The 25639-nt window shown below is 37.6% G+C and overlaps 2 protein-coding genes and 1 long non-coding RNA gene across 3 annotated transcripts; 1 reads left to right on the forward strand and 2 right to left on the reverse strand.

Annotated features, from left to right (window-relative positions):
* Positions 1-3324: 3324 nt before the first annotated feature.
* Positions 3325-4218, reverse strand: LOC136277632 (melanocyte-stimulating hormone receptor-like). The gene has a single exon (XM_066160013.1). It carries the CDS (start codon positions 4216-4218, stop codon positions 3325-3327), a length of 894 nt encoding a protein of 297 aa, XP_066016110.1.
* A 5197-nt stretch (positions 4219-9415) lies between these two features.
* Positions 9416-10700, reverse strand: LOC136277887 (melanocyte-stimulating hormone receptor-like). The gene has a single exon (XM_066160693.1). The coding sequence runs from the start codon at positions 10456-10458 to the stop codon at positions 9565-9567; it is 894 nt and encodes a 297-aa protein (XP_066016790.1). The 5' UTR covers positions 10459-10700; the 3' UTR covers positions 9416-9564.
* Positions 10701-12126: 1426 nt separating this feature from the next.
* Positions 12127-14718, forward strand: LOC136277773 (uncharacterized). The gene is made up of 3 exons (XR_010716045.1): positions 12127-12292; positions 12642-12722; positions 12886-14718. It is a non-coding gene; the product is annotated as an uncharacterized lncRNA (long non-coding RNA).
* Positions 14719-25639: the final 10921 nt, after the last annotated feature.

Here is a 25639-nt window from a genome sequence, read left to right on the forward strand (position 1 = left end):
CGTTTGCTCTACCGTTCTGATGAGACCGGATGAACAAGTCTGCCTCATCTGTCTTTGACTGCTGACGCAAGGGTGGTTCTCTGTTTCTCTTTTCTTTCCTTTTCGTTTTTTCGTTTTTTTTTTCTTTTTCTTTCAAGGAGGACTGCAAGCCAGCTTTCCCACAGAGATATTCTTACTCTCCATAAAGTAACTAATAAATAGATAAATGACAAAACACTCAGAACAGATCCTTCATGTAAACATCAAAGTTTTCCAGCGCTAGTGACGCACGATTTTGAGGAAATTTCTCAATTTTCACATTTTAACAGTTGATGCGTTTGTGAAAGCTTATAAAAATTTCCCTCCTATCCTTTTTTAACCTGTGCAGTGCCTTTTCCTCAAAGGCGATGAATATCAAAAGCTCTTTTAGACGCTTTTTCTACACAGCATCTCTCTCAGTGTTTTCAAAACTGCAGTGCGTAGCTCTCGAATACAGCAACAATACAAAAATGGGTTTACAGATGAATTCATGAATACCACAGTGGCGGAAAAGCTCCATTGCACCTCCCATTTCTGCTTAAAAACTCCAGTCAATGTAATAAATACAAAAAATGGGAAATAGCACAGAATTAGAGCGATATAGAACAAGAATGTGTTCACAGCACTTCTCTTCAAACGCACGATGTTATTTCCACTTCTGAAGCCTCTACCATATTTTGCTGGATGTGAATTTGTTTCTGGTGTTTGCGAACGATGCGGTATATACCTACAAACGAAAAGGTGGATACCATAAAAAAAATTACGACGATAAATCCCACAAATAAGCGATGTAAACGCTTATTCCAAAAATAAAGTCCCATGCTTGGGAAACTAAACAGCCAAATGATTGCAGCGATACATATGATGCGGTAATACGATTTGGTAACCAAAGTAAAGTATCGTAAATGATAATGAAGAGCGAGAAAACGGTCCAGACTTATAGCTGTTATCGTCAAAAATGAAGCACCACAGACAGAATAGCCTATGCTTGCCTCGAGGAGAAGTAAAATTGATTTTCTCGAGAGTTGCTGCCCGATGTAAAGTGGCTGCACAACCAGTCCAACGAGAAAGTCAGAAAGTGCTAAGCTGCACATCATGATCATTGAAGAAGAGCGAATGGAAGGGGTTTTTGTCATAGCAAGTATTACCAAAGCGTTTCCAAAAATGGATACGAGCATCAAAGAAACATTCAGAACACAGTTTATGATTACCATTGATATTTCAGAATTACCAGGTTCTTCACTGAAGGAATCACGATCTCCTGATCCGTTGTTTTCTCTACTGATGTCGCTCATCTTTAATCCACTATTTTAAAGCCCTTTGTTCCACGTCTTCCAGAAGCATATTGACAAAGACAGCAGAGACAGGCGAACCCATAGCTGTAGTCTACGTGTAGCCGTACCTAAAGTCAAACGGAACACTCGCCTCCTTTTCACTTTAGAGGGGCAGGGTGCGGCTACGCGCAGGCTACCATAGCTGTACTAAAAACCTGTTGATAGTAGGTGCAATTGTATGCAAATTGCGCGGTTTTGAGACTAAAAGACAGTGATGAATTATATCCTCCACAAGCAAAGACGTGAACTAAGGTACGTTCGACGGCTTCCTCGAAACATTCGTTTAACTGCTGAGCTTATTCAACGTCAAGTGTTTCCAATCTGTCATGTGCAATGTAGTTCCTCTATGGGAGTCTTTCTTACGTAGCTTTTCATCGACGATATGATTACATCAACAACTTACAATTAAGTGATGAGACTTAATTGAGTGATTTTGATGAACAAGACATTGAATGCTATACGAAGCTAAACCGGTCAGTGCAATATGAATTATTTTTGGGCCATTCTACAGCCTGCATTTGTTTGTTTATCTGTTGTCAAATTATTAACCAAAAGGGCTCTTAAGTTTCAAATTTGAATAAAGTGCTTTACATCGACAAAAATTAGGAAAATTACTGATTTATCGATAGAATGAGCTTTCGAAGGCATGCTGAGATAAGAGTTGTTAGAATGAGTTGAAGGGGTGTGTTCTTGAATTTTTTTAAAGTACTTGACTACGTTGCACTCTATGATAAAAGAGATGTCGCCATGGGCCATTGCATAATATAAGAAGATGGGCTGTCGTACTTTGTAGCATTAGTTGTCGCACTGTTTAAGAAACTTGATATTGATATGGAAAGACGCCAATGAAAGCTGTCATTGCTAACGATAATGATAATAGTATCAGTATCAAAAATAATAACACTAATAACAATAATACTATCAAAATCGCGACAAAACGAGAGGAAAGGAAGTCATTAAAGTTTGAAAATCGTGCTTTAGAAGTCATTAACGTTCTCGTGAGAGACAGATGTTATACCGCAAGTGCAGGGTTTAAATTTTAAAATACTGTCATCGCAAGAATGAGGAGACAAATTACTTTAATATAATAATATTAATAATAATAATAATAATATAATATAATAGTATATAATATATAATATATATTATATAGTATACTCTCTCATAGTTATAAACAGGTGCCTGCAAGTTCAGTGGGAAACCTAATAGTCCTGTTGATCAGACAAGGTTTGGTGCTACTCTGGCATCAAACCATGTCTGATTGTCCACCTGGTTGCTGTGTGAACTTTAATATAGTCCTGTTGATATTTAGTTTCTACAAGTATACCATGTCATAACTTATCACAATTAATTGTGAAAATTAATGATCGGCAGCTCCAATACACAACTTAGACAGTTAATGGACTCAGATAGACATGAATTTTCAATACCTAGGTATATTCAAATTTATTTTAAAATTTGAATTTTCATCTGTCAGCGTCAAGTCTCAATTTTTCCTCCTAAAGTTGCAACATGCAAATGCAATATGTTTTCAAAGGGAAATAGGAAAAAATTAGCTAAGAGGTATTAACACTAAAAGAAACTGCTAAATAATCGATTTGATTAGGACAACGCAATACCAATTTAGGACATTTAATCCTACAGTTTAGTTGTTTACGAAAAATTATTTAGTACTACACATTAAAATAGGCTTTAGGAATTCTCAACGACACCTCTTCTATTCCTTTTGGCAAGAAATCTTGAAAGCGTTTTGGGTATAAACAGAAGGCAAACACTTGCCCGTCTATTATTGTCGCGATTTAAAGCACAGATGCCGTAACCTGAATAATTTTACAACATTTTCCGATGTCCTCGATCAATTCAATTGTTTTTGTTTAAATGTGGATTCTTGGTGCTACTGAACCAGCTTAAATGTAGCTTGTCACTGCACTTAGAAGCCAGAATTGCCTGAAAAAGATTACTGTTTTTGAATTTAATCAGTGGTGGTGCATAACATATCTCTTGCCGTCTTCACAGCTGCAATCCAAAGTTGGCGAATACGCCAGCAAAACAGAACTGGATTCAGGGACGAGTTCATAAACACAACGGTAGACGAGATGGTCCATTCCATTTTCCATGTGGAGTAAGAAATTCCAAAGAGAAACAGAAAAATATAGGCGGGAAAGTAACATACAACTAAGAAGATATACAAAACGAACGTGTTCAAAGCGCTTTGTTTTAATCGCATTTTTTCTGTGCAATTCTGAATGATGTGACTTTCTGTAGCTTGTTCTTGAGAGCGGATTTGCAATCGATGGCGTTGGACGATTTGATAAATTTTAATATAACAAAACGTGGATATTGCAAGACAAACACCGATGAGTATAGCGGAAAGTAGGTGAAATACAACCTTATCCCATAAGCGAAGTCCTGAATAGATCACGATAATCAACCATACCGCTACTATAGAATAGATTACTCGAGAATAAGTCACAAGAGTTGCATATCGCAAGTGATACTGCAGTGCAATAAAACGATCCATGCTAATGGCTGTTACCGTTGTTAGAGAAATACCACATAAGGCGAATTCTATCACTGAAGAAAGAACGCGCAGAACATGGACTTTCGTGATGAGCTCATCTACGATAAACAACGGCTGAGCGATAAGACCTACCAGGAGATCTGCAACTGCAAGACTACCGAGCATGATCATTGACGGAGAATGAATCGACGGAGTCCTCATAATGGCAGCAAGAACCAACGCGTTGTCCAGTATTGATACAAGCATTAATGGCGCATTCAAGGCACAGTTCACAATGACGAAAGGTTTGGCGAGAAAGTTGTGATTTCCTGATCCTTGGTTTGAGAAGTTGGTGTTATTTTCCATCCTTAAGTCATCTGTCTTTGCACAAATATTATTTCAAAATTGACACAACAAACCTGCTAAGTTGGAAGCGTTCGCGTGCATTCAAAATAAGGACGTACGCGGATAAATTAAGACTTGCAGCGTCAATGGAATCGATTACGCTTTAATTCCTTCGGGTTAACTTACATTTAGTTAACGATTAACTTCGAGATAAAAGGATTTCCCTTGTAATCGGGCGGTGTGCGCACTCCGATTGCATTGCATTGTGGTAGCTTCATTTTCAATATGGCGGTGAAAACAACAGAAATCGGCAAACTTTGACTGAACATTCCTTAAAAGTTAGGCCGTTCCTTTTTCCTTTCACCATAGGTAAATTTACTTTGATTTATTTTGAATGTGCAAAAGCATTTTTGTACGTATTTGTCGCGTATTCTATGGTTCTCAAGGACAAACGCAAGCACTGTTTTTTAGTATGTAATTTGAGACCGGTTTTCAAGAAGGTCAAATTTGATGTACGTCTTAGTTTGGAGCCTTTCAAAGATTTGGATGGCCGCTTTGATCCTTCTTCAACAGCTCTGATCAAACGCTCTCAAACGCTCTCCAACGATACATGTGTTTCTCGGATGTTAAGTGCTAGTGTTTGAGACCGATTATGGATGAGGAAAGGTCTATTGTTGTGTTACACACGTTACAATTGTATACTCAATTGCGTTGTAAATCTACTTTCCCAAGTAAAGGCAAATTAACTGATCGCGAGTGTTGTATAGTAAATCTACTATGTTCATCAATAAATGAAGGACAATTGAATTATGGCAATGAAAGGAGTCACTTGACCAATGAATAACTCTACAATGCAGACGGCGACAAGCTTGGTAAGCCGGAAAGCAAAAGGCAGTCGATCGTTAAAAGGTGTTGATAGGCTTGTGCGACTCCTGCCATTCGCTTGCGCTTTTAAATCTTCTGACCTGAAAGAGCAGCTGTTATTTGGATATCTTTTAATGACTTTCGTTTGCGATGTGATAATAAGGGTTAGTTTTAAGGTGTTATTTCCCCATATGTATGTTCTTGGTTTGGCAAAGCCAGATGAGATTGTGTTACAAAGCGTAATATTTTAGATAGATAGATACCTTTATTTAACGTGGTCAAATGTTCTTAGCTAATTAGCTACTTTACAGACATGCCACGAAAATTAAATAAATAAACTAGAAATAATAATAGAAGGAGAAGATTTCTCACAAAAACCTATATTTAACAAATAGAGAAGCCTTGACTGTGCTCTGTTCTGTTATAAAGCAGGCAGGAAGCGGCTAGAGCACGAAAGAAGTGTAGGGAGAAACACGAGACGTAGTCGAGTGTTTCTCTCCACTTCTTGAGTGCTCTAGCCGCTTCCTAAGTGCTTTATAACAGAACAGAGCACAGTCAAGGCTTCTCTATTTGTTTTATAATAAAGAATCCGTCAAATTCCCGAAGCATTACTTTCAATTTTCAAAACAAACTTTATTTCCAAAGCAAACAACAATGTCGTCAGCTTGCTCTATACTCTCATAGAGCACGCCACAATAAGCCAATCAGAATCCCTGTGAGAATGGTTCAAATAATCTGATTGGCTCTACATGACAAAAGCTGTCAAAAGTGTCAAACCATCACAGTTCAAAAACCATCAAAGTTCACAATCTGCAATAGTTTACAAACTAAAATAGTTCGGCAGGTCGATTTTAACGCTTTTGCCTGAAGTTTTTAATACAGAATCTTCAAGTGAAATGTTCCGTGAACTTCAGCCGAATTATGGCACATAAAAAACACGCAAGTTTTTTCACATGACAAGGTAGAAAACAAACTCTTCAAGGCGAGTGTTTTTTAAATGAACGACAGCCGAAGTCACCGGAACATGAAGATCGCTCGGGATGACAGCGCCGCAAAACTCGGCTGCAGTGACTGAAGTGACTGAAGTGACTTTCTACTCAACGTATCGGAAAGGATATCAGAGCGAGCTCTTATTTTTTCACTCGAAGGCCGGCCGATGTAGTTTCTGAGGCTTGCTTTACTGTAATGACCGGAGATCGCCATGCTAAGCGAGCCGTGATGGACTTCAGCATGATCATATTTGCTCAGACACCCTCATGATTAGTATGAATTTTAACAGATATGTCAGTTTGATTATATTTTTCATAATTTCTGTTTTGTTTTTGAACTCTGAACTTTATATACTATACGAGTGTTAGCTGTGTTTGATTTTTATTACCGTTCGTAAGCTTGCAATCTAACTGAACGTGAAAATCTTTAAAACTAGGAATGTCTATTTTGTTTTTCCTTTGAGGATTTTCGTATCTCCTCACGTTTTAATAATGTAAATTACGGCGCCTGATATGTTTACAAATCTTTGTTTGGTTCTTCTGTTGCTACTTGCCGACTCGCTTGTTCCGAAATTTCACTTTCAATTATCGGAAAAAAGCTAAAAAGAAGTCCCGGAAAAGCTCGAACATAGTACAATTTGGCAGATGGCGTGACAGCTTTGGCTCAGCTCTATGCTCCATACTCTCATAGAGCACGCTCTTTCAACCAATGACAGCGTGCGTTATATCCGAACTTTATTATAAAAAAATATATTTATACAATTAAAAAATTATTAAATAAGAGTAGATTACGATTAAAATGTAAAATTTGAGAAATCCAACATAGACATCAAGTTCTTAAATGTTCCGATTTTATCAGCGCCGCGAAAATGATCCGGAAGAGTGTTCCAAATCTTAGCTGCAGTATAACGCCATGATTTAAGACCATAGGAGATTGTATTTACTTTAGGTAGCTCGAGGATGTGTTTTCCTCTAAGATTGTAATTAGTTGATCGTTCCTGCAATAGCTCTCCTATTCCTCTAGGGACTTTATACCCATGGATAGCTTTGTAGACATCGGTGGCCATTTTAACAATTCTTTGGTTAAATGGAGACAACAGGTTTAGTTGTTTTAGCAACGTCTCGTACGTGGTTGACTTGTCACGGGTCACAAAGCGAAGGGCTTGTTTATTGATTTTTTCGAGTTTGCCGGAAACTCTTTTACCACAGTGATGCCACGACTCTGAGCAGTAATTGAAACGCGGTGCAATGAAAGCAGGATGTAGATCTATCCTCAGTTCAAAAGGCAATATTTTTTTCAAACAATTGAGAACAGTAACTTGTTGACTTACTTTACGACAGATTTTACGAATCTGTCCCTCAAACTTAAGCTTGTTATCGATAGTGACGCCAAGGAGTTACCTCGAGGAGAAGTAAAATTGATTTTCTCGAGAGTTGCTGCCCGATGTAAAGTGGCTGTACAACCAGTCCAACCAGAAAGTCAGAAAGTGGTAGGCTGCACATCATGATCATTGAAGAAGAGCGAATGGAAGGGGTTTTTGTCATAGCAAGTATTACCAAAGCGTTTCCAAAAAGGGATACGAGCATCAAAGAAACATTCAGAACACAGTTTATGATTACCATTGATATTTCAGAATTACCAGGTTCTTCACTGAAGGAATCACGATCTCCTGATCCGTTGTTTTCTCTACTGATGTCGCTCATCTTTAATCCACGATTTTAAAGCCACTATTTCAAAGCCCTTTGTTCCACGTCTTCCAGAAGCATATTGACAAAGACAGCAGAGACAGGCGAACCCATAGCTGTAGTCTACGTGTAGCCGTACCCTCTTCCCTAAAGTGAAACGGAACGCTCGCCTCCGTTTCACCTTAGGGGGGGCCGGTGCGGCTACACGTAGGCTACCATAGCTGTACCAAAAACCTGTTGCCGTGCCGTTGTATGCAAATTGCGCGGTTTTGAGGCAAAAATAGAGCGGATGAATTATATCCTCCACAGGCAAAGAAGTGGGCGGAACTACGGTCGACTGCCTCCTCGAAACATTGGTTTAACTGCTGAGCTTCTTCAACGTTAAGTGTTACCAATCTGTCATGTCCAATGTAGTTCCTCTATGGGAGTCTTTCTTACGTGGCTTTTCATCGACGATATGATTACATCAATAATTTATAATTATTGAAGAAACTAAATTGAGTGATTTAACAGCAAATTTCAGGCTTTTTGATGAACAAGACATTGAATAGTATACGAAGCTATATCCGTCAGTGAAATATGAATTATTTTTGGGCCATTCTACAGCCTGCATTTGTTTGTTTATCTGTCGTCAAACTACGAACCAGAAGGCTCTTAAGTTTTCAAATTTGAATAGTGTGCTTTGCACCTACAAAAATTGACTGATTTATCGATAGAATGAGCTTTCAAAGGTACTCTGAGATAAAAAGTTGTTAGAATGAGTTGAACGGGTGTGTTCTCGCATTTTTTTAAAAATTACTTGACTACGTTGCACATTATAATAAAAGAGATTTCGCTCTTTGCAATAATAGGCCATCGCATTTTATAATAAGATGGGCTTTCGCACTTTGTAACGACAGCTCTCGCACTAAGTAAGAAACTTGATATCAATATGGACAGAGGAAATGACAGCTGTCATTGCGAACGATAATGATTTTAGTATTAGCATAAACAATAATAAAACTGTTAACAATAATACTAACAAAAGCGCGATAAAACAAGACGAAAGGAAGTCACTTAGAGGTCAGTAACATTCTCGTGGTTATACCGCACGTGCAGGGTCTAAACTTTAAAATACCTTCATCACAAGAATGAGGAGACAAAGTTCTCCAATATTGCCATATCCCTCTCATAGTAATGCGAGTTCGGTGGGAAACCCAATACTACTGTTGATATGCAATTTCTACATGTATACCATGTCATAACCTATCAAATTAACGATCGGCAGCTCCATTCTACTATTTAAACAGTTAATGCACTTAGTCGGCCAAGAAATTTTAATACTTATGTATATTCAAATTTCTTTTAGAAATTGAATTTTCATCTGTAGCATCAAGTCTCAATATCTCCTCCTAAATTTCCTACAGGCAGATGCAATGTATTTTCAAAGGGAAAAAGGCAAAAAAATAGCTGAGAGGTGTTAACGGTAAAAGAAACTGCTAAATAATCGATTTGATAGAGACAACGCAATACCAACTTAGGAAATTTGATTTTACAGTTTATTGGTTTATACAAAATTATTTAGTACCGCACATTAAAATAGGCTTTGGGAATTCTCAACGAGACCTCTTCGATTCCTTTTGGCGAGAAATTTTGAAAGCGTTTTGGGTATAAACGAAAGGCAAAAACTTTCCCGTCTATTATTCTCACTAATTTTACAATATCTTCCGATGTCCCCGATCGATTCAATTTTGTTTGTTCTTGGTGCTGCTGAGCTAGCTAATTAAAATGCAGCTTATCGCTGCACTAAGAAGCCAGAATTGTCTGACAAAAGTTACTGTTTTTGAATTTAATCAGTGGTGGTGCATAACATATCTCTTGCCGTCTTCACAGCTGCAACCCGAAGCTGGCGGATACGCCAGCAAAACAGAACTGGATTCAGGGACGAGTTCATAAACACAACGGTAGTCGAGATGGTCCATTCCGTTTTCCATGTGGAATAAGAAATTCCAAAAAGGAAGAGCAAAATATACGAGGGAGAGTAACATGCAATCATAAAGATATAAAAAACGAACGTGTTCAAAGCGCTTTGTTTTAATCGCATTTTTTCTGTGCGATTCTGAATTACGTGACTTTTTGTAGCTTGTTTTTGAGAGCGGATCTGCACTCGATGGCGTTGGACGATTTGATAAATTTTAATGTAACAAAGCGTGGATATTACAAGACAAACACCGGTGAGTATCGCGAAAAGTAGGTGAAATCCAACGTTATCCCATAAACGAAGTCCTGAACAGATCAAGATAATCAACGACGCCGCAACTATAGAACAGATTACTCGGGAGTTAGTCACAAGAGTTGCATATCGCAAGTGATACTGCAGTGCAATAAAACGATCTATGCTAATGGCTGTTATGGTTGCGAGAGAAATACCACATAAGGCGAATCCTATCATTGAAGAAAGAGCGTTTAGAACATGATTCTTCATAATGAGCTCATCTGCAATAAATAACGGCTGAGCGATAAGGCCTACCAGGAAGTCTGTAGTAGCAAGACTAGCGAGCATGATCATTGACGGAGAACGAATCGACGGAGTCCTTACAATGGCGGCAAGAACCAACGTGTTGCCCAGAGTTGATACAAGCATGAATGGCGCATTCAATGCACAGTTCACCACGACAAAAGGTTTGGCGTGAAAGTTGTGATTTCCTGATTCGCGGTTTGAGAAGTTAGTGTTATTTTCCATCTTCAAGTCATCTGTTTCTGCACAAATGTTATTTCAAAGTTGACACAGCAAACCAGCTAAGTTAGAAGTGATTTAATGTTAACAACTGAGTTGAAAACGTAAATTGACCACCGTAAAGGGTAAAAAAGCTGACGTTTCGAGGGTTAGCTCTTCGTCAGAGCGATTGGAGGAATTGTGGGTTGTGTGTGGGTTTATATGCAGAAAGTGGAGCTACGCTATTGGTGGGAGTATGGTGACGAGGAAACAAGAATAAATTAATTGAATGCAAAAAGGGTTGGTACAGACGCACCATAACTTATTGCAGTACGTGCAAGTTATGCAGTAAATGACAATGGCGGAGGTACACGTAAAGTGATCAGTGATCTTAATGGATCTCTTGGGTCCCGATATTTTCTCTCCGTTATGAATGAAAGACCAAGTTGTGCATTGTGAGCGAGCGCATTTGAAAGTTCTAGATTGGTCATTGGTTTGAAATGAACTTCTAACCAAAAAGTTGCCCATGTTTTTGTTACGTTTGAATGAAATTAGTGGGGGTTGCAAAAAGACGGTGCCCGTCTCTTATCGTTTTGCAATAATTTAAAGTTTTTAAGAATGATAGATTTAACTGCCTGGTTGTGAGGGTGAAATGTGAGAGTGAATAGAATGCGGTCAGTGTTTTCCTTTTATCAGCCGTTTGTAGTGCCGACTGTCGATCAATTTGTTGGGCGTGGTGGTAGCCCGCTTGAACGACAGAAACAGGAAAACCACGTTTATCGAAAAACAGGCATATTGCCTCTGATTTTCGGCAAATCAGAGTCGTCACTACATAAACGACGAAGTCTGAGAAACTGTGGAAAAGGTTTGGAGTTCTTGACGTGTGATGGATGCGAAGATGAACACAACAAGTAACAATGTGAAACTGTAGGTTTGTAGTAAACACTAGTGCATAAACCTTTGGCTTCAATTAAAATTTTGATGTCTGGAAAAGCCAAAGAAGAGTCGGAAATTTCCCAGGTATATTTAAGAGCCGGGTGAAAGGAATTGACAGTGGTTATAAATTGAGTGAGCTCCTCTCTGGTAGAGGAGATAGCGCCGATGTAGTCGTCAATGTAGCGGCCTTAGAGTTCAGGTTTTGGGCCGTGGTATTGACTAAAAAATTGATGTTCTGTAAAAAACCCCACGAAAAGATTGGCGTAGCTGGGTCTCATTTTAGTGCCCATGGCCACGCTATTAGTTTGTTTGTAGTAGTTACCATCGAATGAAAAGCGATTGAGTGTAAGTACTAGTTCGGCTAAACGGAGTAGTGTTTCAGAGCTTGGTTCCATAACAGTATGATGATCGAAAATATGTTTGAGAGCCCGGAGACCTTCGTCATTGGGAATGACGGTATAAAGAGATGTAAAGTCACGAAAAATTTCAAGTGCGTGTTGGATGTCCTTAAAGTAAGATGGTAAAGTTTTGACGAGAGGTGCCATAATTTTGTCTAAATAGCTGGAAACAAGTTCGGTGGGACAACTGCAGGCAGAAAAAATGGGTCGACCTGGGTTGTTAGGTTTGTGGATTTTAGGTTTGTGGATTTTAGGTTTGTGGATTTTAGGCAAAAAGTAAATACACGAAGGTCTAGGAGTGGTCATCTCAGGTTAATTAAGGCCTGGGTCAAAAATGATTTTCGCCTCCAGTGTCCCCCAGCAAGGTTCGCGGAATTCGCGTGGACTGCGCGAGTAACCATAGTTACTTGGAATCAAGATCGCGTAGTTCGTGAACGGCATCCGCCATTTTGAAGTGTCGGCTTTGCATTGGTTTTTCCCATCTTCGCTGGTGAATCCGACAATCTAGAGGAAGACATCAAAAGAAGGTAATAACATTTTCTTTGCTATCTTCATTTCCTCAAAAAATGGCATCTTAAAACCAAAGAGAACCCTTTTGAACCTACGAAGACTTCTAAACACCGCTCTCAACATGTTCATTGATTTCACTGCAAATACAATGCAACATGAATTTATAATATAGCGCTCATTTCTAGAGCTCCATAGCGTTTTACAATGTTTATAACTTTTGCATAGAAAAAAGTACTACGTTTTGTAACAAATACATAGAAAAAAGTTTCATTGTGGATATACCATTCAATTTTGAAATTAAATTTAGCTTGATAAATCCTCTATCACATCATGATGTGTAAACTTATGGTGTTTATCAAAATTTAGGCTTTTGAATGCTTTGGAAACAATTTCTCCAAGAATTAGATGAATTTACTGGCAAACGTAATCCCCCAAAGCAGTTGTTAGGTAAGTTTAATTGCTGACATGTAAGATGCAGATTGTCTTGTCATAAATTTTCCCTTGAAAACTAAGAGGAAAAAAGCTGTACTAATGTGTGTTAGTTTATTCCGAGGTCCCCTACTGAATTGTTATAAATATATAATAATAATAATTCTAATTACTCACACAGAAAACCAGCCAGCCCTTGCAGATTCCAAAGGGAATCTACTTGATTAAAACCAGTTTTATTTACTGTTATCCCTATTTGTTTTCTTGAAGAGGTCCTTCCAGTTATTCCACACAACTAATTTATTACAAGCATGTTAATGGTGTTATTTATGAGGCATTTTTTTGGTTTTTAAATCATGTTATATCAGTTTTAATTATAGTCAACAGTTTGGTTTTTAAGTTTTGACTGGTAATAATTGCAACAATCATTGTCAATGATGGACTTGTAATTGATATATGTGTCTATTTGAATTTTAATATTCTACCCACTACACCAGTTGAGTATCTTTTAATTCAAATGCATCACAAAAGTTCTGATACCTGCATATGATTCTGACCATAGCCTTCTCTCTTTGTTGATAAGACATGATTAATTACCAGTGCTTACTGTTGCCCCAAGTGGGGCACTGTTTTTTTTTGTGATAAGAGCAAACACAAACTGGTATAAGATGTGTCATCTTCTCAGCCTTATTCATAAAAGATGTGCCATCTTAAGAGCAGGATAGGTTGCCCTTGTTACAAAGTCAGAAAGGAAAACTTTAAAATTGTATTTCTTGCTTTTTTTGTTGCTCTTCCAAGTCAATATTCCTGTAAGAAGGCTATGGTGGCCTAACTGGTTAAAACTTAAGTTTGATCTGCCAGTTGCTTGCCTAAATTCAATTTCATAGATCAATAATTGGCAGGAATTGGGAAATAAATCGGTACATGTATGTTATCTAGCAGCGATGTAAAATTATAGACATGAGTATGACCTATGAAGTAATTTGTACCTGATGGACCCTAGAGCACCTTATCTGTGCATTATTAAAAATGTCCCTCTAACATTCATTCACAATTTGTAAAGCAGAAGTACAAAATTAGTTTAGACCAAGAGCACACATAAACTTGCTAAAGACATGCACATACATTGTAATTTTAACCTTGCAAAGCCCAATAAAAAGTCTCCTGCCGTGACATGGCTGGGGTCACTTTAACTGATTAGAGTGTTAATTATTACTTTCTTAAGCAGAGGTTTCATTAAGATTTTGAGGTGATGGGAAATGTACAAGGAAGCAGGCAAAATATGTTTTGATTCTGATTTATGTCAGTCACAACATGCAGGAAAAATTATGTTCCCAGCCAGTCAATTTGCCCAGTGTCAGGCCCGTGAAACCCCTGCTTAAGCTTATAGTATTCAGTGAGATAGTATTCAGTTACTCACAAGAAAGTTATTAGCCTTCAAATTGCAGTGAAGAAAGCCTTTTGTGTGAATATGTGAAAGGGCTTCTGTCAAATCATGTGAAATAATTAACCAGTCATTTGTTATGAGTGAGCTTTGCACATTCTGTATTGTTGCACTGTTTTTCTGACAAGACAATAGTTTGCTTATTGTTACAGATGTATTGTCTTCCCTTTTAAACTCCATTATTAAGGAAATGGGCTGCTTTTGAAGCTGCACACCTATTATGGTTGGGATATTTTTATGTGCGAGTGCCTGCATAATGCGAGCCTCCTTCATTATCTCTATGGTGTCCTGCATCAGAGACTGTTTTTCCACTACCTTTCTATCAAATCGTGTGTACTGTCTCAGAATGCATCGACCATAGGATCCTTCTCCCAGTATTATATTCTCTCCATTGGTTGGAAGAAGTTCAGAATGATTGACTAAGTTTACAGTGGATTATTTTGTACTTGCATTCCTTTTAAAAAACTGGAAAATGAAGGCAAATATATTATAGAGAGTGTGCTTAAATAAATGCTAGATTGCAACACAAGTAAAGGTGAAGATTGTTGATCTCATTGTTTGGCATGCAAATTACTGCAAAGTAACAAGAAAAATTACTCCCTCTCCAGATGGACTAGACATTGGCATTGGATTTTATTTTTTTCTTTGCGTGCTCTCCCTCGACGCTGCCGCTTTTTCTCAATTGCGTCTTTCTTTTTTTGGAGCTGAAGTTCCTTCACTTTTGTTTGTGCTTCAGCAAAGCTTATTTTAAATATTTTCTCAAAGTGGCCATTCACTTTTGAATAAATGTGTTTTATAGCAGTTTTAATGGCTTTTTGCGTTGGTTTCACTTTACTTTGTGTCTTCACCCCACTTTCAATAAGGGCCTCTTTTAAAAGTTTTCGGGTTTTGAAAGTTCCTCCACTAGGGAAAAAATTATGGATGGCATAATAGTGCACTTGACAACCTCCACAATTTGACAGTGTGTGCTGTTTCTTCTGCGCTGTATTAAGAGCTTTCCAGTTTACCATTGAGACCGTGTCTTGGTACTGGGCCCTGGCTTTTGAGTTCATCTTTCGGAAAGAGCTGTAAATTGCTTTGGATTTCTTGACGTAGGTGGAACGTTCGACCGCAAAGACTTCATGACTGTCACCCTCGAACGCTGCAAGATAGTTCTTCCACTTTTCACTAGGGTTAGTTTCAACCGAAGCACTTCCAACCTTACGAAAGCTCTCCTTTACAGCAACTCTTGCAAATCCACAATTAAAAATGACAGACATTTTCGTGTCACACGAATACACTTAGCTCGTTATCGAGTAGTACCTTTGTTAGGGAACAAAATCTTGAAGAGTTTCAAGGAATCAGTGCGGTAACTTTCAAGTTTTGCGCCAAAATTGTAATTCAGTCTCGTTATATGATACTACTTGGGATAAAATTACAAACGTTCTTTATTCTTACCGCCCAAATTTGCAATTGTGTTTTATTAGAACAGTCAAAGGCGCTCTAACCCTGGACGTACAGAGATGCAATCGACCTCAGAAAACGAGAAAAAGAAATAAATATCATCAAAAGTATATTTTCCTGTATTACTTCTGAAATTGCTCCAATTAGTATTTGGTAGTGTATCAGCCGTTAAATTATTGCCTCTGAACACTCGCGTGACTCGCGTGTCAAAATGGCGGACACTAAGTTGAATTACGTGACTGCGAGTTTTCAAAATTCCCACCTCTTATACAGTTTTAATTTGCCTTTTTTCCAAATAAATAGGAACCTGTGGGATTACTTTCGTTGATAGCGGTTGGAACCAGGTAAAGGCTAAGATGTTTTCGGGCAAAAACCATGATAGTGGAAGCAGCTTCGCAAAGACAAAACTTGATTTAATCTGCCTATCACATCTCTCTTTTTTTTGGCAGCCATTTCAAGTGGGAAAACAATAAAAAAACGTCTCAAATATTCATAGCGATAACTGCATTTTGATTTGCCTTGTGTTTAGTGGTGGGAATTTGCTCAAGAAAGCAACCGACGAATTTGACGCCTAAATTAACTGTTTTTGGCTGTTGAGAGTATCATATTACGCTGCCACAATTCAGTCCGAGAGAGATAGTAGTGATACACATTTCTGCCAAGTATGAGAAAAATCCCTTGCAAAATAGCTAAGTTATTCTAAATTTTGTGAAAATATGGGTTAAAGACAGGGTGACCCAGGCCTTAATTAACCTGAGATGGTGAGATTTTTAGCAGTGGCAGGCAATTCTTGTTCAACCATAAGATCGTTAATCGTATTTTTGACGATGCTTTGGTTAATTAAAGTGAGATCTTTGTCGACTTTTGCATAAAAGGAGGTGTCAGAAAGTTGCCTAATGCAGTGATGAACATTTTTTGTTTAAGAACTTGTGGCCAACCGGAGAATAAAGTCACTGAAACGGAAAAAGGTGCGAAAATCGCACCTATTGTTTTGCCTTCAACAGCGAGGTTTATTTGCTTCAATAGACCAAAAAACAAAAACGCGAGCCTGACAATAGTCTAAGAAAACCAAAACCAACCCGCCTTTCTACACACTCTCAACATCGATATTTTTTTAATATAACCAGAATTTGTGGCATTGAAGTCGATAGTGAGTTCCTCATTGACAACGCAATAATGTCGGTTGGTATTTTGTTCGCTTTTTCTTTTGGCTTGCTGTATGGAGCCTTCCAAACAAAAGTCCCAACAAAAAAATGTGCCAGAGTGTGCTGCCGGCCAACTACGCAACACCCGTCATTGACCAAGCGAAAATGAAACTCTATAAATTTAAACCGCTAATCGCCATAAACTGCTCACCCCTGACGCTACTGTTTATATTCCTATCTCATCTTCCATACTGCATCAGCCAATCTGCCGCTCAAGTCCTTTTACCTTGCCTTTCTGTCTGCGTTTGCTGTTTCTGCGCACTTCAAGCGGAAAAAGTGAAATCAGTCAAACGTAAAAAGGTGCGAAAATGACACCTTTTTGTTTTCTTGGCTTGCATACTCTTTTATACTCATCGCGCCAATGGTTGAACATTGACAACGCGAGAAGAAATTTTCAGCAGAATACAATTTAGACTTCTGCGATCAGTCCTTAAGGCCTGCCTGCGTAAACGGGCCTTAAGGAAAACAAATATTGAGCGAACACAGCTTAACTGCGTCCTGTCCTGGCTTATAAGCTCTAGACCGCATTTTCAATCACTCCAAGCTACTCGCGGCCCCTTGCCGTGAAAACATGAACTGAAAACAAACTATTATGTCATAAGCGGCTGAATTCCAATTTATTTATACTGACGGCTTATCTTGCCTCTGAAGAAGTCAGAGGAAGTTACTTCAAGAGAAAACACATTAACGGTCCGCTCGTTTCAAACACTGTATGACAATCGTTACCCTGGACAATTACTGACTAACCCCCTGTTAGTCTGTTCAAATTTTCCCAAGTAGACTACCGCTGGGGAAAAATGTCATCGCCGACAATTTGCCGAATGAATCCGAATCAAGCAGAGTAAAAGCTCGTGATTCTAAATAGAAAAGTCCCTAAGGATGGATAACGAAAGGCCCATTGTATTAAAAAATCCCAACCATAACAATAGGCAAAGTTTGATATGGCCGCAAAGCTTCTTTTTGGTAGAGGTAGGCCCGCCAAACAACAACTTCTCCGCCTTTGTCGGCCGCTTTAATAACTATGTCTGCGTTTTTTCAGACTTTTTAGTGCCGATCACTCTTCCGGAGAAAGATTGGAAAATTTGGTGTTACGATTGAATTTAAGTTTGTTGATATCGTGGCGACATTTTTGGTTGATTTAATTTAAGGATGCGAAATGACATTCTAGGGGAGACCATTTAGACTGTTTCTTTTGGGAAAACTGTTTTAAACTTTGTTCTTTTAAAATGTTTCTTTTGGGAAAACTTGATAAACCTCAGTTGGACGTTTTGCTTTTAAATGAAACATCTCTGAGGCCGAACGTGCCGGACACTCTCTTTGAGGTGCTTAGTTATTCTATCTACAGTAGAGACAGGCTAAACAAATCTGGCGGCGGTGTCATAGCCTATATAAGCGATAACCTGAATGTTATATACGTAGAACTGATCTGGAAAATCAAGAAGTGGAAGTCATCTGGCTCGAAGTCGAAACGATCTTTATTGATTGGTAGTATATACCGCCAACCCTCGTACACCAAAGCTGATGATTTATCTCGGGAGGCAAATTTGGAACGTGTGTACTTGCTGAATAAGGAGACGATATTTTTAGGCGATGTGAATATTGACGGAAGAAATAATAATGAATTTCACGCAGCTAGTTAATGAGGTGACTCGTCCTGTTAAGGGTACTTGTTTGGATCACATCTATTCAAATCGTCCTCAGCAAATATTGATTATATCGACTCTCAACTGTGGCCTCTCTGATCACGTACCTATTTTTGCTGTACGCAGATATAACAACGAGCGCGGATCTTGTAGCATGCAGAAAAATCAGAATATTAGATATCGTGACATAAAGCAATTCGACGAGAACCGATTCAAAGAAGCAATGAGTCAGGCCCCTTAGGATACAATATTCGTATTTGATGAGATTGATGATATGCTGGACTCTTGGGAGTTTTTAATAGTATATTGCCCCTGGCCTGAAAAGCATGTAAAGCGCACTGTTCAAGCTCCTTGGATGACTAGCTCTGTCTTGAAACAGCTACACCTGAGAGATAATTGCCTAAAAACTGCAAGGCGTTCCAATAATGCTGATGATTGGTCTCATTACAGAGCGGCAAGAAATAAAGCAGTTGCGATGATTAGGAGCGCAAAAAGAAAATTTTTTTGCAATGCCTTCGAGGAAAATAAAAGCAATTCAAGAGGAATGTGGAAGACAATAAGAACACTGACTGGCTCAGGAAAGAACAGGCGCGATAGTAACGGTATTAATATCGGGGAAGCTGTTATAGAAGACAGAAAGCTCATGGCGCAACGTTTTAGCGCTCATTTTTCCAGTATAGCAGATAGGTTAAGAACTACATTATCGCAAGTTCCATCAGACCCTCAAAGCTGCAAGACTTTGTCAAATCCAGAAAAAGTCCTGATACATCTTATGTTATTCCATTCATCACTAGTGCGCAGGTGCTTACTATGTTGCAAAAGTTAAGTCCGCGCAAAGCTGCTGGCGTTGATAAAATAAGTTCTCAGCTGTTGCATATAGCGGCACCTGTTGTTGCGAGATTAATTAACTTTCCCTTTTCCAGTGGATCATTTTCAAAACGTTGGAAAACAGCTAAAGTTTCTCCTCTGTATAAGAATGGTGACTCATGGGACATTCAGAACTTTCGACCAACATCTGCGCTACCTGTCCTTTCTAAAGTTATCGAAAGACATATGCATGACTCTTTATACAATTATCTAACTGAAAACAATTTGATTTATCCTCGCCACTCTGGTTTTCGAAAGAATCACATTACAGACACTGCTCTCATACAGATAATTAACAAATTGCTTTTAAATTTAGTTAAGAATAGAGTTATTGGCATGGTGCTGGTAGACTACTGTAAAGCCTTCGTGGGGCGTCAGTGGTCCAGTGGTTAGTGCGCTGGACTCTGGGTCGACGGGCCCGGGTTCAAGTCCTACCAGGGGCATGTCGCTGTATCCTTAAGCAAAATGCTTTACCCACTTTGCTTCGTCTCTCGGATAAGACGTAAAGCCGGAGGTCCCGTCTCACAACCCTTCTATGTTACAAAAATAAATTGTGGGACGTAAAAGAACGCACGCACTGTTCGCAAAGAGTAGGGCACGTAGTGCCCGGTGTTGTGGTCTATCTCGATTTGTGCCGTCGTAGGTCTGGGTGGGTGAGGTGTGATCACAATGGACTGAAGCGGCTGCCAGAGGCGCCTTTAATATGCTGACGTCCGATCTCACCTCTCTGGTTCCTCTGCAATTCAGCCCTTGGCTGCAAGTGAGGAAAATTGGCACCATTCATCTATCTATCTATCTATCTGAAATGGTAGATCGTGGTCTTCTTCTAGATAGGCTGGCGAAACAATGAAGTGATTCCAGTCTTATTTGGCGGACAGACACCAGCTTGTCTATTTGGGTGGTTGCGTCTCAGATATGGCGCTTATGAAACACGGGGTTCCTCAGGGCAGTATACCCAGCCCCTTGTTTTTCACAGTTTTTAATAATGACCTGCCGCTTCATGTCAGCTCCTCTGAAAGCGATCTTTATGCTGACAATACTACAATCACATCGTCAGCAGATTGTAATGTGATATTTTATCTTTAAAATAGATTGGTAGATTCTGTAGTATCTGTATTCTTTGGTTTTTTTTACCTTGTATTTTTTTATAGCTTAGTATAGTCATTTATTGTTTTATTATTTATTTATTTCTTATTTAGAGGGCCACAAGTTTATTAGCTCCGGCTACTTCGCGCTAACTCCTAACTCAGTTAAAGAGAGCGGGAGTTCCGAAACAAGATCTAGCACTGTTCTACGTATCGTGCGTGAGATCTGTTATTGATTATGCAGCACTTGTCTTTTTTAACGGTCTCCCCTAGTACTTAAAGAAAGAGCTGATACGGCTCGAGAAAAGAGCAATATCAATAATAACCTCAGGAAAGTGCAACTCGGCAATAGAGGTGGGGTTAACACCCATTTTGGAGCATTATTACGTACTATGTAGCAGGCTTTTTGATAATATTGTCAGTGATCCAAACCATAAATTGAAGGCGCTCCTTCCACCAGACCATGTCAACTCACGCTATGATCCTAAGAAGACAGCGCCTTTTTAATATGCCAAGGCTTTGCACGAACACAACAAGTAATACTTTTATATAAGCGATGTCGAAACAGTCCGGGCTGTAGTTTTATCCCACTTATATTCATGCTTTATATTTTAACATATTTCAATATGAATATATCTTAAAAATCAGTTTTCGATTTATTTTCTTGGATTCATTTGTAATTTTCAAGTATTGTAAAGTTTTTGTAATTAATTGCGTAATTCAGCCTTTGGCTGCGATGTAATTTTAATAAACTATCTATCTATCTATCTATCTATCTATCTATCTATCTATCTATCTATCTATCTATCTATCTATCTATCTATCTATCTATCTAAACCTCATGAAATAAAGTCTTTACTTACTTACTTACTTACTTACTTACTTACTTACTTACTTACTTACTTACTTACTTACTTACTTACTTACTTACTTACTTACTTACTTACTTACTTACTTACTTACTTACTTACTTACTTACTTACTTACTTACTTACTTACTTACTTACTTACTTACTTACTTACTTACTTACTTACTTACTTACTTACTTACTTACTTACTTACTTACTTACTTACTTACTTACTTACTTACTTACTTACTTACTTACTTACTTACTTACTTACTTACTTACTTACTTACTTACTTACTTACTTACTTACTTACTTACTTACTTACTTACTTACTTACTTACTTACTTACTTACTTACTTACTTACTTACTTACTTACTTACTTACTTACTTACTTACTTACTTACTTACTTACTTACTTACTTACTTACTTACTTACTTACTTACTTACTTACTTACTTACTTACTTACTTACTTACTTACTTACTTACTTACTTACTTACTTACTTACTTACTTACTTACTTACTTACTTACTTACTTACTTACTTACTTACTTACTTACTTACTTACTTACTTACTTACTTACTTACTTACTTACTTACTTACTTACTTACTTACTTACTTACTTACTTACTTACTTACTTACTTACTTACTTACTTACTTACTTACTTACTTACTTACTTACTTACTTACTTACTACTTACTTACTTACTTACTTACTTACTTACTTACTTACTTACTTACTTACTTACTTACTTACTTACTTACTTACTTACTTACTTACTTACTTACTTACTTACTTACTTACTTACTTACTTACTTACTTACTTACTTACTTACTTACTTACTTACTTACTTACTTACTTACTTACTTACTTACTTACTTACTTACTTACTTACTTACTTACTTACTTACTTACTTACTTACTTACTTACTTACTTACTTACTTACTTACTTACTTACTTACTTACTTACTTACTTACTTACTTACTTACTTACTTACTTACTTACTTACTTACTTACTTACTTACTTACTTACTTACTTACTTACTTACTTACTTACTTACTTACTTACTTACTTACTTACTTACTTACTTACTTACTTACTTACTTACTTACTTACTTACTTACTTACTTACTTACTTACTTACTTACTTACTTACTTACTTACTTACTTACTTACTTACTTACTTACTTACTTACTTACTTACTTACTTACTTACTTACTTACTTACTTACTTACTTACTTACTTACTTACTTACTTACTTACTTACTTACTTACTTACTTACTTACTTACTTACTTACTTACTTACTTACTTACTTACTTACTTACTTACTTACTTACTTACTTACTTACTTACTTACTTACTTACTTACTTACTTACTTACTTACTTACTTACTTACTTACTTACTTACTTACTTACTTACTTACTTACTTACTTACTTACTTACTTACTTACTTACTTACTTACTTACTTACTTACTTACTTACTTACTTACTTACTTACTTACTTACTTACTTACTTACTTACTTACTTATTTACTTACTTACTTACTTACTTGCTTGCTTACTTACTTACTTACTTACTTACTTACTTACTTACTTACTTACTTACTTACTTACTTACTTACTTACTTACTTACTTACTTACTTACTTACTTACTTACTTACTTACTTACTTACTTACTTACTTACTTACTTACTTACTTACTTACTTGTACTTGAAATCGTATGCAGTCAGTGGATTGAACGACCGGGGCGTGAATTTCGGTATTCAATATGGCGGACGGACGAAAAAAAAATCGTTCGAAAGGCTATTACCGCAGCTTAAATACTCTTGGTTCTGCAGATTTCATGGAGAGTAGATCGAAAAGAAGGAAAAGCCCTTACTTTCAAGTTGAAAGAGTGTTGAGTTGCAGATGAAATAAAGGAAAGGTAAATATGACGCTTGTTTGAAATGAGTAGCATATGTAAAATTTCAACCGTACACCAAGAATTGCTGTGCGTATTTTGTCTTTAAAATGAGAAATGAGTACCTAATTCGTTGGAAGGAGTACAGCTCCCTTAACGACACCTGGGAAGTCAAAGAGAACCTCAATGAAACTGCTTTAAGGTACATCTTCTTTTAGCATTTTTCCACTCAGTCATAAAGGTGATTTTTATTTCATTACCAAAGTTAAACTTAGGATTTTCCTTTTTAAATGCTGAAATCTGCTGCAAAAGAGGCAGATTTCAGTGATTGTTTGATGAGATAAGACCTTGGAAGACCATTCTCAATCATGGTTAGTTCATAGTAGAACTCATCACTGACACAAAATTTATCAACCAAGCACAGGATTTGTTCAACTCTTGACATGTCAGTATCACTTATGTCAGTGTCACCAGTTAAACAACCCTCTGTTTTTTCTGTATTTAGTGTTGAATAAATTTCATGGGTTTTCACAGTTTCTGCTTCTGTAACTTTAAGTGAGTCAAGCTCAAGGCCAAATGCTTTTGAGAACCACATTGCTCTGTCAGCTCTGGTCAAGAAAATCTTCAATGTACGTTGCTTGTTCTTAGTCTCAATAATAGTTTTTCCTTTTTAAGCAAATCCCTTCCTTTTTCAAAGCATTTTATGTACTCTCCAAGATGGCTGTTAGCGTTTTTAAGATTAGCTATTTCATTGGCCATGCTGTTGAATGTATTCCTCATTTCCTCAAAAAGAACCTTTTTTTTCTGCTTCAAGGTTTGATTTGGCTGCTCTGCATTCCTGCAAATCATTCTTGAGAGATTCTATTTCTTCTTCAATATCTTGGTGTGGAGTTGATTGGTCTTCAAATATATGAAATTTAAATTTTTCCCAGTTGTGCTTCCCTTTATTTAAGTGATATTGTGATAAAACATTTGCTGCTCTTTTCTCAAACTGAAGATGTATATATGAGGCGTACAGAAATGTCATCCTTGATTGCAAAAGCATGAGCTGGTGCTGACATGTCAATTAAGTCAAGGTAGAAGAGCTTTCTTTTCTCATCATTAAAGTAAAAATCGAGCTTGTGGCTTTTACTGGAACACAAAAAGCCCTGAAGGCCTCTGTAGCCCCAGTTAAACTTGATGTTACCAGGTTGGTTTGCATTTTCTATTAAAGAAATTTTCAATAATTAATTTATACGTTAAATTATGTATAGATGCAATAAATAAATAAAGCTATACATAAGAAGTGATAAAGCATGCTGTATGAGAGACCTGAAAGGAGGGTTGGGGGGATGAGGGAAGGCAAAATCCCATTTCCCGATCCAAATTTAAAAAAAAATGGCCCAAACTTAACAATTAATTCCCATTCCCAGTGAGTAGTATCCCCTTTTTCCTAGTGAAAAGGAGGCAAATCCAAGGTCTCCTTTTACCCGTTCATAGCCTTCTATAAGAAAGCACTCACCTCCTTCATCATCTGTCCTGGCATTGTCTTATTATTGTTCTTCTTCTGGAAACTTCTCTTGCTCTTTTACAACGTAATACCATTCTTTTATGGTGGCATAGTCTAAAGAGATGGTTAAGGCTACATTTGCTGCCTCTAAGTAATCCCTAACATATTTCAATGATGTCTCCACTAAAAAAAAATTTCCAAGGTTGAAAGGAAGTTCTGGGGGGAATATCAGACATGGAATTTAATATTAGCCATAGTTTCCTTCAAAATTCCCGCTTTTTTCGATGTTAGCCGATTCTTTTGTACAGCGGCTTTTTTAGGTACTTCAAAAATTGTTATTAAAATCTGTTAAACAAAATGGCGGGCGAAGGGAAAAGAAAACAAACCGCTCGAAGGAGCATTTTTGCCTAAGCAATGGTTTCATTTCCTCGCATCTCGCATTTCTGGAAAATGCCACTTTACAAATTGAAAAGGCACCGTGTTAAGGAATGTTTTTGGAGCGAGAAAACGTTTGCTTTGCGATTTAAACTTCTTATCTTTTGGATATGATGATGGGGAACCGAATCGGTGCAACCGTTTCCTCGTAGCAGACTAAAGAAACCATGAAGGTGAGCCCTATTTTAAGAGATAAGAGAAAGAGGAAAGTGTGGCTATTATATGAGGTTGTTGGAATGAAAATGCACCGTCTTAAACCAGTTTTTTCTCACTTTTCTTTCAATTGAAATACGGTTCGAACTTGGCTCTATCTATTTTGATGATGGGGAACGTTAAGTTTCTAGCAATAATGGCACAAAATGCAAAATATTTTTATGTCCCCTTATCTCCTTTATACTTTGCAGTCATATTTAATCAACATTTCCGCGCCTAGCGCATGCTCGCGGCCATTTTGGCAGCCACCTTGTATGGGTTTCTGGTTATGGCCTGGCTAGTAAAGGAAAGGGCGTGGCGCCATACACATTGACCGTGTTTGTTTGATCGCTGAGCACGGCTACG

The sequence above is a fragment of the Pocillopora verrucosa genome, chromosome 13, assembly GCF_036669915.1.
Source record: "Pocillopora verrucosa isolate sample1 chromosome 13, ASM3666991v2, whole genome shotgun sequence".
Classification (NCBI taxonomy): Eukaryota; Metazoa; Cnidaria; class Anthozoa; order Scleractinia; family Pocilloporidae; genus Pocillopora; species Pocillopora verrucosa.

What these genes read in the sequence shown, in the direction of transcription:
- LOC136277632 (XM_066160013.1), bottom strand. Translation starts at nt 4,218, where the DNA reads ATGGAAAATAACACCAACTTCTCAAACCAAGGATCAGGAAATCACAAC.
- LOC136277887 (XM_066160693.1), bottom strand. Translation starts at nt 10,458, where the DNA reads ATGGAAAATAACACTAACTTCTCAAACCGCGAATCAGGAAATCACAAC.